This window comes from Rhinichthys klamathensis, unplaced genomic scaffold, assembly GCF_029890125.1.
Source record: "Rhinichthys klamathensis goyatoka isolate OS25496 unplaced genomic scaffold, OSU_Roscu_1.1 h1tg000730l_1, whole genome shotgun sequence".
In the NCBI taxonomy this organism is placed as follows: domain Eukaryota; kingdom Metazoa; phylum Chordata; class Actinopteri; order Cypriniformes; family Leuciscidae; genus Rhinichthys; species Rhinichthys klamathensis.
This window is the reverse complement of record NW_026607143.1, coordinates 67,501-85,379: the sequence shown is the minus strand read 5'-3', so window position 1 is coordinate 85,379 and position 17,879 is coordinate 67,501. Positions and strand designations below refer to the sequence as shown.

Genomic DNA, 17,879 nt, shown 5'->3' with positions numbered 1-17,879 from the left:
GACTCATAACATGCAAAGTGAGATATTTCAAGCCTTTATTTGTTATAATTTTGATTATTATGGATTACAGATATGAAAACCTTTTCACAATATTCTAATTTTGAATTTGGGGTTTTCATAAGCTGTGAGTCATAATCATCAAAATTAACACAAATAAAGGATTGAAATATCTCACTTTGCATGTAATGAGTCTATATAATATATTAGTTTCACCTTTTAAGTTTCACCTGTAATGCCAGTCACACACAAATAATAAACGTGACAATAATCCAACATATATTGAACAAATATTATACAAATATAGACTACAACAAATAGGAAAAGAAAATATACAGCGCAAATTATAAAATAATAATAATACAAGTAAACAGGAAAAAAAGAACTGGTGTGAGATCATCCTATATTAATAGCAGAAAAGCTTCACATAGAGAGCTAGTGTGTTTTTCTTTACTATTTTTTAACCCAAGTAGTAACTCAATATAATTTTTCATATCTATTTAAAATAACAAAAAGTTGGGGTTTTTGGCACCATTTTATGAGAACTGAGCTGGACAATGACATCACTGTTTTCTCCAGAGCGGATATATAAATAAATATATATATATATTTTAACTAAATTGATAACTTTTTTACAACAAAAATGAACCATCGCTGAACTTATTTAAGCTGGACTGTGACGCTATTTTCTTCTGGAAACAAACTTTGTTGCATTATTTTCCTGTTATCTCTGTAAAGCTGCTTTGAAACACTCTGTACTGTAAAAAGCGCTAAATAAATAAAGGTGACTTGACTAAATATTCAGTAATATAATTGATTTGACGGCACTGACACTATCAGTTAAGAACCGAATTGAGATAAATTATGAATTCTGCAATCTCATATTTGCATTGTTTCATTGCGTTTTCTTGTAATAAAACAATATAAATATTGAACAAAGAGCTTGTTTCGTTTCTGAAAGTGAGTACTGAAAAACAAGACAGGTGGTAGGGGAGAAAACAGGTTTCCCAGGGTGCATCTGGGTTTCCGCCCTTACCGGCTTTCCTCCATATCTCATCAGGCACGAAGCCAGAGCCGGCGCGCAGGGGAAGATCCCTCTGAGAGTCTGCAGGAGAGAAAAACAAATATATTACCATCAGAAGCGTGTAGGAGTGGCGGATATGGAAGCATGTGAGAGGACGGACGCTTCGGGATTCTTGGGCAGCGTTTGGTCACAGATGGCGTTGAGGAGCGCAGCGTTTCAGACGACATTCCCTCAGATTGGACTCGAATACACAACACCTGCTCGATCAGCAGGCTCACACACACACAGAATACACTCGTATAGAGACGTGCGCATGCACACACGCGCGCGTGGCTTTGTCTGTTAGGAGAGGATGAGTAACTTATTACTGTAGTTTACCAACATCTCCACTAGGGGGAAGTTGATTTAAAGGATTTATCAGAATTAAAACATTTTCACCCCAGTGTCATCCAAGATGTTCATGTCTTTCTTTCTTCAGTGGAAAAGAAATGAAGGTTTTTTAAGGAAAACCTTCCAGGTGTTTCTCCATATAGTGACTTCAATGGGGTCCAATGGGTCAAAGGTCCAGATGTGAGTTTCAGTGCAGCTTCAAAGTCTCGACACGATCCAGCCGAGGAATAAGAGTCTGATCTAGACAAACCAGCGGACATTTTATAACAAAATACACATTTCTATACTTTAAACCACAAATGCAAAAGCAAAAGCGTGACGTAGGCGGAAGAACCGACCCAGTGTTCACAAGTGTGGAGGAGGAGGACCATTCAAAAGTTATGTTGAATGACACATCTTTTTATGTCTTTGTGTTAGTTTATTGTTTAAAATGGTCCTTTCGTGTGCGTATCCTGGATGTTTAAATATTTGTGATCACTGGATCGGTACTTCCGCCTACGTCACGCTTGACCTTTCAACGTGATTATGTGTGTCGCATCACAGCATTTGTGGTTTAAAAGTATATAAATGTGTATTTTGTTATAAATGTCGGCTGGTTTGTCTAGATCAGACTCTTATTCCTCGGCTGGATCGTGTCGAGACTTTGAAGCTGCACTGAAACTCACATCTGGACCTTCGACCCGTTGGACCCCATTGAAGTCACTATATGGAGAAACATCCTGGAATGTTTTCCTTAAAAAAAACTTAATTTCTTTTCCACTGAAGAAAGAAAAACATGAACATATTGGATGACATGGGGGTGAGTAAATTATCAGGAAATTTTAATTCTGAAAAAAAGCTTTAAAAATTTCCTCAAACTCTATGAAATTACCTTAAAGGGATAGTTCACTTTGAAATTAATTTTTGATATGTTTTAGCTTACCTCAAGGGCATCCAAGATGTAGGTGTCTTTGTTTCCGCAGTAGTTTCAATTTTGATATTTTTAGGTCAAACCGTTCTTGTCTGTCAGTCATATAATGCAGGTCTATGGTCACCACCTCAAAGAGCATGCACAGAGAAGTCCAAATTAAACATGATTTAATGACTCGTAAATGTAAGTACACATTGATGGCCTAAGACACGAAACGAGCGGTTTGTGTGAGAAAACCAACAGTATTTATATCGTTTTTACCTCTTGTAACCACAGCCACGTCCAAGTGATCTGAGGGCGCCGGCGCTTCGGTCTGTGCGTTACAAGAGGTAAAAACGATATAAATACTGTTGGTTTTCTCACACAAACCGCTCGTTTCGTGTCTTAGGCCATCAATGTGTACTTACATTTACGAGTCATTAAATCATGTTTAATTTGGACTTCTCTGTGCATGCTCTTTGAGGTGGTGACCATAGACCTGCATTATATGACTGACAGACAAGAACGGTTTGACCTAAAAATATCACAATTGAAACTACTGCGGAAACAAAGACACCTACATCTTGGATGCCCTTGAGGTAAGCTAAAACATATCAAAAATTAATTTCAAAGTGAACTATCCCTTTAAATTTAAATGCGTCTCTGAAAGTCTGGCTGTGCTTTGAAAGGTCAGCGAAAGTTCAAACAGTTGGCGCTCTAAATGATTCTGAACACTAAACGACTCACCTGCGTTGACTCCCTCTGCCGACAGAGGACTGTGTGTTTTGGTGAAGGGGGCGTTCCCTGATGTCGTCCCGTTCTTGCGTACGTCGTCGTGTGGGTTTGAGCGTCTCCTCCAGTAATTGAGTTCCTCGCGGTCCGACTCCTGACAGCGCCGCAGAACGCTCACCGAACGACGAGTTTTCTCCACCATGTCCACAATGCAATTCAGCACCTACAACCACACAGATGACAGAGACATTTAGTACATGAGGTATATATATATATATATAGGAGTCAACATTTGAAGTGGATCAAAAAAGTTAATCAAAGCTGTCCACAAACAAGACAAAATTCATGTATAACTTTGATAAAAGGTTTTGATCCACTTCAAATGTTCACTACTGTATATATATACACTACCATTCAAAAGTTTGGGGTCGGTACGATTTTAAATACTTTTAAAAGAATTCTCTTCTGCTAACCATGGCTGCGCTTATTTGATTAAAAATACAACAAAAAGCAGTTATAGTATTAAATATTATTCCAGTGTAAATCAGCTGTTTTCTGTGTGAATATATAGTAAAGTGTAATTTATTCCTGTGATCAAAGCTGAATTTTCAGCATCACCAGTGTCAGTGTCTTCAGTGTCAAATGATCCTTCACAAATCAGTATAATATGAGGATTTGATGCTCAAGAAACATTTATTATTATTATCAATGTTGAAACAGTTGTTGGTCTGTCAGTTGTACAGTTTTTTTGTTTTTTTAGGATTCTTTGATGAATAGGAAGTTCAAAAGAACAGCATTTGTTTGAAATAGAATATTTTGTAACATTATAAATGTCTTTACTGTGACTTTCGATCAAATTAAGTATTGATTTCTTTCCTCCAAAAAATAAAAAATAAAATTCTCACTGACCCCAAACTTTTGAACGGTAGTGTATATAAATATTAAATAATGATTATTATTTTATTTTACCATGGTATTACTGGGTGAATCTCACAAATGAAGCCATGGACTATAAAGATTTAACACATTTAAGACTGCAATTATTGCATGTTTTGTTTTTGAGTTTGTTTCTAATTTTCATTCTCATGATTCTGATTAAATTATCAGTACTGTAAAAAATTACTTGTTAAATTATCATATATTTAAAGTCATTACAACAAATACTATAATGATGTATAAATACTTAAGTTTAAACTATATACATTTTTGCATTAAAGTATTGAGAATGAGATAGCATTACAATAATGAGTTTCATTGGAGAATGTTCTTAATTTTGAAATTATTTTTCAATGCAAAAACAGTAAAATACGCTTATTTTCTTAAAGGAAAACAGTGTTATTACTAACTAAAATTACTAGTTTTCATTGATTGAAGCTGAAACATGAAATACATTTAATAACTAAAACTAAAATATAAATAAATTACAGCTAAATAGAATTATTAAAACAAAAACTAACAAAATCACATTACAAAATTACTAAAGCTTAAACTAAATCTGAACAAATAGTATATATAAATCTGAATAAATACCATAATAGAGTATAGATGATAATAAAATAACAGCAATTTCTTATTTTATTCTTGATTTTCAAGTGAAATACAAAGCTGACCCATTTTTGACAGGTTTTGTGAGATTTACCCTCTAATACCACTACTTTACCATGGTGTCGGCGCAGTACTTTTGTTTGTAAGAATTATGAATAAATGCAATCTCACATGATCCAGATGTCTCCATTCCTCAGCCCACTCTCTCTCCGTCAGTCTGTGGTCGACAGGTTCCTCGCGGTAGCCTCCGTTACTGCCTGGAGATGACCACCAAAACACGTCAGAGATTCACTAGTAGTTTAAAACCCTCATCTTTCCCTCGCGTTTAGTAACACATCCTTCCCTCGCGGGTCAAAATGACCCGAAGCCCTAAAATTATACTACTTCTTTTTTTTTTTTTTGTCCAGAAAGCTTATTTTATTTCATTTTGACAACATATTTCAATTTTTTAAATACAATTTTTTTGGAGATTTTCTGTTATTTGTTATTTTATTTACCTTTAAATTACAAGATTTGATCAATAAATAATAAATAAATAGTAATTTAAGCACATTCCTCACATTCTTTCAACTTGAATTCAAAATAACGCACAATTTCATGCATAAACCTTTTAATTCAGCTCAAAATATCTTACATTGGGTGTCTATGCCGACCTTTTATGGAATAAAAATAATAAAACATGATCTTTCATGACTCTAGATTGCCTTATAGCTCTATATGGAGCAAATGAGCTGTTCCGCTGGGTCCTAAAGTCAGTTCATTCAGTATGCATTCAGATACACATGTAGATATTATAAAATAATTTTTTGGTAAAGATTTAGTTAGAATTTTGAGCATTTTTCTATGTGTACTGAAGCATCCCTCGCATTCCATTCGTTCCAATGGGGGTCAAATTGACCCGTGAGGGAAGGATTTGTTACTTTTTAAAATTTCAACCACAAAACTCCTCGAATCCATTACATTTTTTGTGTGTGTGTATTTGTGGTTCAAGTGCGACAAAAGTCCTGGGGTCCTCCGATAACACACACTTCTTCAAAAATGATTTCCGGGTCAAAATGAGCCGAGGGAAGGATGAGCAAGTACCTGGCAGTCGTGGCCTGTCCTTCAGCTCCCTCAGCTCCAGGATTCGGTGAGGCTCTCGGTACAGCTGAGGTGTGCTGATGTCATCCAGCGCGTAGTGTTGCAGAGGGGGCGGAGTCGGGTGGATCTGGGCGGGGAGATGGAGCGGGTGGGCGGGGCTATGTCTGGGGGCGGGGCTAATGGTGCAGATCCGTTTGGCAGGAGGTTCCAGGGAAGCGGGAGGCCGATCGTGAAAACCATTCTCTTTACTTCTGGAGAACATAATAACATCATAAGTAAGAACACTTAGAAGAGCACTATGGTTTTTGGACCTGTACAATGACAATACCAGGGTGTTTTGTTGAAGTACCTTGCAGTAAATACCATGGTATATGAATATTTCATCAGTTTCATCATGTTAAATTGCAAAGCACGATGATAAATACTCAGAAATTGCTATTAAAATTCATTAATAATTACAAAGAAACGGCAAGTAACACATTGAATTAAAAGTAAAATTTTGAAGTTGAATGACTGAAATAATATTTTCTTGAAAAAACATACTTCGAAAGAAAAATTAGGTCATACCATGTTTTTTGGATATTGTACCATGGAAATGTTCACATTTTCTTATGAATGGCATTAAAATGTTTTTTTTTTTTTTGTCATAGTACCATGGAAATACCACGTTTTTTTGGATCATATTTTTTGTCACTAATATCATGGTATGTTTTGAGGTACCTTCCATCATAGCATGTGAATAACCACATATATTAAACTATAATGTTATCTTATACCATAACTTAAATGATTTTTCAAAGTTGTAAATAAAGCAAAGACTAAGTTTTTCAAGAAAATACTATTTCAGTCCTTTTACTTAAAATGCATTGCCATTAATTGTGAAATTTACTAGCAATTTCTGAGCAAAGAATTTTTTCTACACCAAATTTGTTTTGGTCATACCATGTTTTTTTGGACATTGTACAATGGAAATACCAGGGTTTTTATTTATTTATTTTTGGACTTAATACAGTAATTCCACATTTTCTTATGCACCATGGAAATCTTGTCACAGTAATATCATGGTATTTTTGAGATACCTTGCAGTACTATGTAAACATCATGGCATGTGAATAAACATTTACTGTATTAAAATATAGTAGTATCTGGTCCCATAACAACTATGGGTCTAACAATATATCGTGTCACAATATATCACAATACAAAAATGCAATAATTTTTATCGTGGATAGTGACAATATGTATTGTTCACCCAAAATAATATTTCTGTGTGAGGAAAAAAATCAAGTTTACAGAGTTTTAGTGTCAGTACTACTTTAAACTACTATATATAATGTTGAATATTATGTATAATGAGGGAATATTTGTGGGTCCTGATAATGCCAGATGTCTGATGTTACCAGTAAACAGTGGCAAACATTATTTTACATATATTTAGTCAGTGAAAGAGTGCAAGCATGTTCGTCTGAAATAACTCTGTATTTTCAGCTTCAGAATCATGAATATTTGTTATTGTGGTGTCTCTATTGTCCTGTGCTTTGGGTTTCAGCACCAAATCCAAAACTATTCATTTACACACATTTACATTTTACATTTACATTTAGTCATTTAGCAGACGCTTTATCCAAAGCGACTTACAACTGAGGACTAAAACAAGCGAGTCATCGTGAATAGGCAAAAACAATGCAAGAAGTGCTGAAAATACAAAGTTCAGGCACTGCTCAGAGTAGCATAAGCCAGACAAGGGAGGATTTAAAGGAAAAAGAAAGTTTATATATATATATATATCAGAAAAGAAAAAAAATTTGTTCATGAATTTTTTTTTTTTTTTTTACACACACAATGTAATACCAAATTTAGCATGTGAATCAAAAGTACATTTTTTGTTAACCTTTTATCATATGTCTTGGAGTATCGCAATAATATGTTATCGTGAGTTCAGTATCGTGATGTGTCTCGAATCGGGACATGAGGGCATCGTTACACCCCGAATAACTACTAATGTAGTTCTGCCATGACTCTTTATTTTTAAGTCTTATTTCTCAGAGCATGTTTGCGTGCGCTCATACCGGTTGGGACTGTGTCGTTTGCTGCTGTCGTTGGGGTCCAGCAGGAGTTCAGAGGAGTCGGCTGGAGACGGGGCGCTGGTGCTGAGCAGGAGGTGTTCGTGTTGGGACAGATACTGTGCTGGAGTCTGTTTGGCAGCCCGAGCGCAGTGAAGAAGCTCTCTCTGCAGTAAAGGCAGGTTGGCCTGCGTGAAGAACACACTGCGTTCAGATTGCGGTAAATCTGGCTGCATAACAAGCATCAACTGAATGGAAAGTTGCACGCAATCAAACCCAGCAAGCAATCTAATACGTCTAATAGCCGTCCAAACACAGCCCAGACGTCTAGGCTAAAACAAGGCAAAATTTGAACATTCAGTGAAAACTTAATAAACATCTAACCATCGCCCAAGAACAGACTAGTCATCTAAAATATGAACATGTCAAAGAAATGAAACCAAACCCCTTGTAATCACTGTTGACTTTGAATATCATTCATCTCACAAGTTATTTTGGCAAAAACGACATGCAACCAAATTCGAGATTATTTTGGCTACTCATAGCCGGACTACATCGGGTCTATAGTTAACCGAGACGGTGAAATGACAGCTATTGCTTGCTGGGAACCCACTTTGGAAGCATTTTCTTAAGTGGTCTAAACTAATCAATTAGCACCACATTTTTTGCATTTTTCCAGATAAGAGTGGAGATAAAGGTCAAAAAGATTTCTTCCTGGACAGACTCAGAGGAGCCGCGATGTGCATGAAAACTCCTGAGCCCGAGGCGTCTGCTCAGCGTCACTGCATGTTCTGCTCGCTATTAAAGCTCCAGACTGCAATTTTCACCAACATCTCGTCAAAATAGTCCATAAATCTTTCGGATGAAAACACTTCAGCCACAGGAGGATGAGAAACAATCGCCCAGATGAAACAAAACAGACCCAGCGCTCCGTTTCTTATATGATGACCATGTGAGATTGATTACTAATGTGAACATATGAAGAATATCAGAACCATCTGGCAAACACAAGGGGAAAATACTCTCTCAAGAAAACCCTTTCAAAAGCATTAATTAATTTACACATCATCTCTCTCTCTCAGTAAAGACCAGGACACAACTAGCGGTGACGAAAGCTGACGCCGCAAAGACTACAGGCGACTGTCAACTAGCATATGTGTGCTAGTTAAACGACTATCAGCAGGCATCAATAGTCTATATTCGTCATTCAAAAAGGGAAACCAAGGCAGTTTCTGAAATGTAGGTACTTATTTTGAATAAGTAATTACTTCACAAACACTAAAAACAGTAATCTAGTATGAATGTGTGTTGTGAATTTACTAAGATGACGTAAAATTGTAACTTTTATTCTTGTGCACGGACTCGTTTGATAAACTAACAGTCTATTTTTTTCTTTTTTCTAATACTCTAATTCATAATAAGTCTGATATTGTAATTTACACATCTCTGGGATAGTTCAGAGGGTCGAAATTGATGGGATTCTCTCTGAGTAAACAATTATTAACTATGGAGTTCCTCAGGGCTCTGTGTTAGGCCCCCTTTTGATCCTCTTATACATAAATACTGTCAAAGATGCTGCCCGACTAGAGCTGACGTGTGAAACACAAAGGAAAAAACAGTCCGACAGACGCTCACGATCGACTTGGTGCGTCACGGCCCTAACACTAATTAACACTAATTTTAGTTTTGGGAAGTCTAATTCATTTGAAACAAATCTGATCATTTTTGCTTGATCATTTCAATAATCCAGTTCAACAAAAATGATTCACACACAGCATTTTATGCGCTTTCATTAAATAAAACATGGATAAATGCGGCTGGTATCACTGTGCTTTGTATTAAATTTAGTGCTGTCAAACGATTCAATTATTTAATCGCATTAATGTCGTAGTTAACTCGCGATTAATCGCACATTTTTATCTATTCTAAATGTCTCTTGATTTCTTTTTGTCCCATTATTTTTTCTCATTTTAATGCTCTTATCAACATGGAAAAGTGGATTGGCTCGCTTTGTGCAAATGTTTTTTATTGAAAACAACATTGGCATATACTGTGTTCAATTTCACACTAACATTCTCACTTGGAGCAAATAATCTCTCACACAATGTAACACTGTCCATCAACAAACGGGTGAAAGAAATACTGAGCGGTCCTGATATTGACGAGGGGGCGGAGCATTCGCATCAGCTGTGTGTGTGTGTGTGTGTGTGTGTGTGCTTGGCCATCATCAAGTGGTATTTCAGACTGGACGTGCTGCGATGATGATAGCTCAGTTCACAACGACAAAACACACAGATCACTTTGGTCTGTCAATGGAACCATTTGACAACTTTTTAAAAGTAAACTTTCCATTCAGAATCTTATTGGCATCCATTTCGGCGTCTCGCGCTCGTCATCCACTCAAAACGTAACGATAACCTACTATTTGGCCGGCTTGCAAGCCCAAACAAGTGTGTGCGGCGTCGTACCTGTTGCTTTGTTTCCAGTCTAGCTAGATCCGCTTGCGCTTTGGTCGACGAAGCAACAAAACGTCCTCGCACGGCGCAAGCCATTGAAATGAATGGGTTTCATAGCGCCGCGCCGCGTCTGTTGCAAAAGCATGTGAAAAAAACTACAAAGTTTGCTAGGCCAAAAAGACCGCTAATCGCGCGATAAAAAATTGACGCCGTTAATAACGCGTTTAACTGACAGCCCTAATTAAATTATATAAATGATTCTGATTTTAGTTATATTGGTTATATTTACTGATGATGCCAACACAATCACAAAATAATTTAGTACTGGTGATAATCACAACAATTCCGTGTTCATGGAGTATATTAAACATGATACCTAAAGAAAAGGGTCTGGAATGCTTTCAAATGTTTTCTAAAAGAGAACAAGAATCTCTAGTTTTTATTATGAGAACGACAAACATCTCTGTTCATGATTAACTTTGCCCTCCTCTCACATATGCTGCCTGTCATTCACGTTCTCTTGTTTTGCGCCAGCAAATATTCCCGGACAACTGTGTTAACCGCTGCCGAGCTCCATATGTTACGCGGGCCCTGTAAAAACAACCTGCAACGGTTTATAGTCGTGTTTCACACTTCCGACCGCCTGGAATTCTCGGAAGTCTCCGTTGGCTCCATAAATCACCAAAGGAAATATTAGATACCTTCCACTTTCTCTGTTCAGCATCCCTCTCATGCATGGCACTTTAAAATCATTGAATTCAAGCAGCTTCACGTGTTTTATTCACTAATATCTCCAACACTGCTGTCATATGGAGTGTTTTATTGGCTTTTATGGTGTTTTAATGTCTTTTTTAGGGAACGCTCTCAGTCTGAACTATGCCTAATATTCCCTAATAAGGTTCTCCTAAAGTTCTTCCGGTAACGTTAATAGAACGTTCGTTTTCTGGGACGTTATCAGGTCTTTAAAACATTTAAAACATAAAAATATTAGACATCGTTCATGGAATGTGTTTTTCTGAAACATTTTAGTTGAACGCTCGTCTAACATCTATTTAAAGGGATAGTTCACCCAAAAATGAAAACTCTGTCAGTAATTACTCTCCCTCATGTTGTTCAACACTGTAAGACTTTCGTTTATCTTCGGGACACAAATTAAGATATTTTTTGATTAAATCTGAGAGCTGGATCACTCCTCCATAGGCTTCTCAGGGATCGAAACTGGCCGGCCCAAAAGTTATGAAAGACATCGTTAAAATAGTCCGAGTGACGACAGCGGCTCAATCTTAAGTTTATCAAGCGACGAGAATACTTTCTGTGCGCAAAAAACAAACAAAAATAACGACTTTATTCAACTATTCATTTCCTTCTCTGTGGGCCTCGAGATTTTCACGCAAAGCTTCTAGGTTGCACGTCACACGCATCACACACACATGACCAGCGTCGGCCAATAGTGAGCCTGCGTGTGACGTGCAACCTAGAAGCTTTGCCTAATATTCCCTAATAAGGTTCTCTCAAAGTTCTTCCGGTAACGTTAACAGAACGTTTGTTTTCTGGGACTTTAAAACATTTAAAACATTTTAGTTGAACGCTCGTCTAACATCTATTTAAATGTAAAACTTGTTTCGGAATGTCCAGAGAAGATTCAAAAGTAACATTCCCATGTTTGCAGAATAATAAAAGTGGTTTTTGAAACAAGTTCCGAACGTTCCGAACATTTTGAACATTCCGAATAATGTTTTCATAACTTAATGGGAGGCTGGGATACGACACAAGGGCGAGTAAATGACAATTTATTCCTTTATTGGCCATTTACCTTTAAGAATGGTATGACGAAGGGCCTTAAGGGGAAGTTTGTGGCTTCTTGCAGTCTGGAGTGAAACTCTTCAATGGTGACGGTGGAATTCTATGGGGAAAAAAAAGACATCGCTAGTAAACCCGTTTCGCATTCGACCGAACCGTATACAGGTGAAACTCGAAAAATTAGAATATCGTGCAAAAGTTATAATTTTGATGATTATGGCTTACAGCCTATGTAAACCCCAAATTCAAAATCTCAGAAAATTAGAATATTACATGAAATCAATAAAAAAAGGATTTTAAATACAGAAATGTCGGCCCTCTGAAAAGTATAATCATGCATATGTATATAGACTAAATATATTAGTTTCACCTTTTAATTTGAATTACTGAAATACTTTTTGCACGATGTTCTAATTTTTCGAGTTTCACCTGTATTATGCATGTAATAGACGTACCACTAAAGCGAGCACCAGGTTTCGGACGCTCTCCCCGATCTCGGGCGAGATGTCGTTGCCGAACTGCTGTAGAGTGGTGAGGAAGCGCTTCAGTTTGCTCAGCTGGCGCGCGCCACAGGTCGCCGGAAGCTGCTGATTGGCCAGTGAAGAGGAAGATGATGACGAAGGCCCGTTGCTGTAGCGCTGAGGCGGAGAAGGAACGGCGTTGAGCATCGGGGGGGAATGGTTGATCCCATTGGTCACTGCATAAACAGAGAATGTGGTTATTAGACTTGTGATAATCATAGCAATGTTAGGAATGACCTGAAAACACACTATTTTAGTATTATATTTATAGCTATTTGTATAATTATTTATTTTTATTATTAGTTTTATTTAGTTATTATTATCATCAGTTTTCAGTTTTAATTTTAGTTTAAGGTTTATTCATTTTTTTCTTCTTCCAGTTTTAGTATTTATTTATTTCCAGTTAGTAATTTTAGTGCTTCAATTTAAACTTTTCATTCAATTTCTGATTTTTAGTTCAAGATTAACGTTACATTTTTCCATGTCATAATTCTATTTTATTTTAGCTTTATTTCAATTTAACAAACATTTTTAATATTTAATACCCTGTTTTTCCACTACATAAAATTTTCTACAAGCTCAAAAGAATTTGTGAATTGTTGTTTATAGTTGCAATATGTCAAGCCACAGTTTTACTGGTTAACTCAATAATCATAAATAAAGCTCTTTTTTCCCCCTGCTGTTAGTTGCTCCTGTAGGGTAAATTGCTTTTCCCTGTTTTTAAGTTGTTTTGTATAAAAAAGTATGCTAAATAATTAAATGTAAATGATCTGCTATGCACTCAAAGTATGTACTTCGCTAGTGACAGGGAATGTTTCGAGTATTGACACATACACAAAGGTCACATGCTGTTTGTGTAAGTATTAACTAAATTGCATTGAAATTGCAATTGTTTTATAGTTTAATATACATTTAATAACTGAGTAGACTCGCCAAAAATCGAATCTCCTTTATCATTAGGAGTGAATACTTCTTCTCAGTATACACTATATACAGTATACCTACAAAAAAAAAAAAAAAAATGCATGATTCCACAATGGAAATCTCAAACAACTAGTATGCCACATTGCTGTCACATGACTTGGGCTGTAATCACTTCTGGTTTATTCATCACTCTGGAAATGGAAGTGCACACTGCATACTGCAAATTTTGACGTGCAATACGTTTTTGGGGAATTTCATGCATGCAAAAAATGTAAATACTGTGAAATTGGTAGTATGTCATGATATGGGACACACTAGTGGCAATGAGAGCATGCAGGTTTGAGTGAGTCTCACGTGCTGTGGTGGAGAACGCTGCCGGACGAGGTCCGCTGGGATTGATGGAGGGAAGAGGAGGCATGACGGAGACGGTTGGTCTAGAATGAGTCTTTCCATCCACTGGGGATCCGGGCATGGCAGGAACGTTCTTCTCTGCACTGTCTGAAAACCAGAGCCAGAGACAATGAGCTGGAGAGATTGACACAGCACTTATTTTCTTTGTAATCATGAAGGTTTCTGTCAAGATTTCCATTCAAACCCAATAACATCTCGGATCTCATTCGGCCAGACATAAAAGAACTCGCATTTCGTTGTGCATCGTTTATACAACCATTAACAGACGCACAAATGCAAACGAATGAATTTGGATATTCCCAAGCACACAAATGCAGACAATGTGTCTCATGCATTGATATGCAATTCATGTTTAAAGAGACCTCGACAATCCAATTGAGCCCAAACCTCGAAAAGTGGCATAGATTTCTAATCGTAACCCTCACACCCTTCCTAAACCCATCATCTCCTTTCTGGTGCACACCAGATGTTTTCTGCCCTTGTTTAAGAACCGTGGAGTCCCGACAGCTGAAGTGCAAATGAACCAGGTTTTGTCCTCGGGAAAGAAAGGCTGATCATTGAATGGAGAATCGGGCCATTTCACGCTTGCTAACTAGGCTTCACAAAAGCCGTCAAGAGCTAAACGCATACTTTCTGCTTTTCAATGGACCACCAGGCCCAAAAGTCGTAGATCAGAGGTGCTGTTGTTCTGAAAGAGCCGTGAGAGAAGCTATCGGCCTCATTTCGAGTATATCAGACCGCTGAAAACGCTTTTACAAAGGCGGCTAATAGACCCACACAGATCGAGTTGTCAAAGGTCATGAAACGCTTCTTACCAGACGACTTTTCATAGACGGGGCTTCTCTGGGTGAAAAGCGTGTTTTGTTTAATGTTTATTCATGGGAAACTAATGCAGTGAATGCGTTTCTCCGTGAGGGATTACGCCGTATAGTTTTTAAATGGGCCTCTCCACTTAACAATGAAAAGCAAGGCGGTTTTTAATGGGATTGTTATAGCGCTTCATTCGTACGTTTCATTGCGGTCGCGACATGCTGAACGAGTCCGACACATAGCAGAAGAGTTGAGCCCAATTATACTGAAATCCTTTCAAATGTTGTGTCTATGCTATTATGTTGATTGCATCATGTGTTTATACTAGTGTAAAATATATACATAACTCTATTTGTTTCAGTTGTGTAGTGCATTCAATTAAATTAAACAACTAAAAAATATGGAAATAAAACAAACATTTCTGCATGGAAATGGGGAAAAAATATATATATTTTGCATTGTATTCTGCAGTTTAAGCTCATTGCATTTACTGCAATGAATCTCATATACAACAAAAAAAAAAGAATTACTGAATTATATTTTGCATTAAGAAAATAAACTGTTGAAGGACAATTACATTTGTGTTCTGTAGTTTAAGCTTGTTTCATTCATTGCACTCTTTTAAATGAGCTTTTCTCGTGACTGTGAGACTCAAACAAATCCTCATCTTGCCACACTAACCGAAAGTCACAGGTGCGACACACTTTTGCACACACACGCACGGACACGCAGACAAATCTTGTGGTTAGCGAGCGCACCTGAGCCCCGCTCCGGGTCCTTCAGGCTGCCCCTCTTAATGCCTGACTGAAAAATCATGCGCCACATTTTCCCCTTCCATGTACACCTGTCTCCTCCCTAGGAGTCAGGAAGAGGGAACATGGGAGAAACTGGAAGCCCAGCCATTTGGGTTTGAGCCACACCGTAGGATATACACAACCCGTCTGTTAGCAGAGATTATCAGCACACCTGTGGAGAACTGCAGCTTAACTTGTGAAAGACGAGAGAGAGTTTCACTAGTAAAGCTAAACACGTTTTTTAAGTTTGAAACTTACAGATCCATATATCATCACCAGACCACACTGACTGATCAGTCCGACAATATTTGGAAATTTTGAGTTTATCAATAAAGCTTGTTGTAATATTATAATGATCAAATTCAATTTAAACATTTGTTTTGTAAATATTGTAACCATTCATATCATTTTACATTGCAAAGTTCAACTTCGAAAATGTTCTTCGTGTTGTAAAATCCACAATAACTGGTTTTGTTGAAATTAAAAAATAAATTCTTTAAGATTACTGATTATAACTGAATTCAACCAACCTGAAAAAACAAGGTTTAACTGTCAGTAGATATAACCTCATTTCTCCAGCGAGGTAAAATTACTTAAGTTTTTCTTTTATATGATGAAAGTCCTTTTCCACCTTGATGTAAATGCACTAAAAAATGAATTCATTACCTTTCCTGAATTTAATTCAAGACATTTTTTTACACACAATTTAATTGAGTTCATTCCAAATAAAGTTGTTTAGTTGGGTAAACACAATTTAGTTGGTTTAGGTCAAGCTATTTAACTCTAGTATGTTTAACTTAACATACAAATTAGTCAAATTAAAAAAAAAAATTATTTTATTTACTGAGGCTTAATTTTCACATCAAGGTGGAAAAGGACTGCTTTTTGGGTTGGTTTATTTCAGTTATAATCTGTAATAGCAAATGTGTGTGCATATTATTAAATTTGACTGAATAAAGAAATATTTGTATAAACTGGCGTTACACTGCATAAATGCAAAAACATTACTGTTTTATTTAAGTGTTTATGCATATTATGCTTATTTTACGCATTTATGCATAATTATGCATAACTGAAATAAAAAAAATGAAGGCTTATAAAAAAATTAACTGTTGATTCTACGAGTGTTTTTTGCGGTCTCAGGTGTAAAGACCTTTATCAGTCACTGAATTGAAAACATCCTTGCCTTCACCTGAGTCCAGCACACACACACACACACACACACACACCGCAGTAAACACACAGCTGCGGTGCGATCCGTGTGGAAGAGAACACGGGTCTGTTAGCTCGGAGATATCCGTGCGGATCAATATTGATCTGCTAACAGCAAATGAGCAGCTTCCTCTGACTGCCACCTGTTCTCATACTCATAAAGCTCAAATAAAGAGGAAAAGCTCATTACAGATATCACTGATGTCACTGTGGTCATCTGACACATCTCACGCTGTCCTGAAACCTCTAATACACTGTGATAAACTGAGAGGAACAAACAACTGCATGCTGATATATTTAATCATGGGTTCACCACAGAGAACATGGACTCGCATGATGATAATAGATTGAGACATTAAAGTCACAAACACCATAATGGAAATCAATTTAAATATGTTTTTTACTATTATTATATTAAATTATGGTGTGTACATTTACCAATCAAAAATTATAAACATTTACTGTTTAGCCCTCTGGCATACTCTATCTTTCTATCTATCTATCTATCTATCTATCTATCTATCTATCTATCTATCTATCTATCTATCTATCTATCTATCTATCTATCTATCTATCTATCTATCTATCTATCTATCTATCCATCTATCCATCCATCCATCCATCCATCCATCCATCCATCCATCCATCTATCTATCTATAATGAAACATTAATAACTTTTCAATGCAACTCAAGAACCTTTACAGACAGAAATGGTCCTTTATACGCTTTCTGACATGAAAATGTACATGAATATATTAGGGCTGTCAAATGATTAATCACGATTAATCACATCCAAAATAAAAGTTTTTTACATAATATATGTGGGTGCACTGTGTATAATTATTTTATATATATAAATACACACACATGCTTGTATATATTTAAGAAATATTTTCATGTATATACTGTATATAGATTTATATATAATTTATATTATAAATAAATATAAATATTTTATATATAAATAATATTTTTTTCTTAAATATACATGCATGTGTGTGTATTTATATATATACAAAATAATTATACACAGTGCACCCACATATATTATGTAAAAAAAACTTTTATTTTGGATGTGATTAATCGTGATTAATCATTTGACAGCCCTAGAATATATAAGTGATTTCTCCTAAACATCTCATGAAAAAACATTGGGCTGATTTGGTTGTGAAAACATGTGTCGACTCTGAGAATATAACCAATCTGAGAGAGGTTTACTCCCCCAAAAAC

General features: G+C 36.4%; 1 protein-coding gene across 3 annotated transcripts in view; it reads right to left on the bottom strand.

Moving 5' to 3' along the window:
• Positions 1-17,879, bottom strand: part of cbfa2t2 (CBFA2/RUNX1 partner transcriptional co-repressor 2) — a 53,786-nt gene that overhangs the window by 4,508 nt on the left and 31,399 nt on the right. For 2 of the 3 annotated variants that reach the window (XM_056242546.1, XM_056242548.1), the window contains exons 2-9: positions 13,776-13,919; positions 12,432-12,673; positions 11,990-12,079; positions 7,727-7,908; positions 5,661-5,908; positions 4,749-4,834; positions 3,048-3,255; positions 1,034-1,102 (exon numbers count right to left, since the gene is read on the bottom strand). In XM_056242546.1, coding sequence (XP_056098521.1) covers positions 1,034-1,102; positions 3,048-3,255; positions 4,749-4,834; positions 5,661-5,908; positions 7,727-7,908; positions 11,990-12,079; positions 12,432-12,673; positions 13,776-13,919 — 1,269 coding nt within the window. The remainder of the gene's footprint in view (positions 1-1,033; positions 1,103-3,047; positions 3,256-4,748; positions 4,835-5,660; positions 5,909-7,726; positions 7,909-11,989; positions 12,080-12,431; positions 12,674-13,775; positions 13,920-17,879) is intronic. The other variant, XM_056242547.1, reaches the window with a different exon arrangement.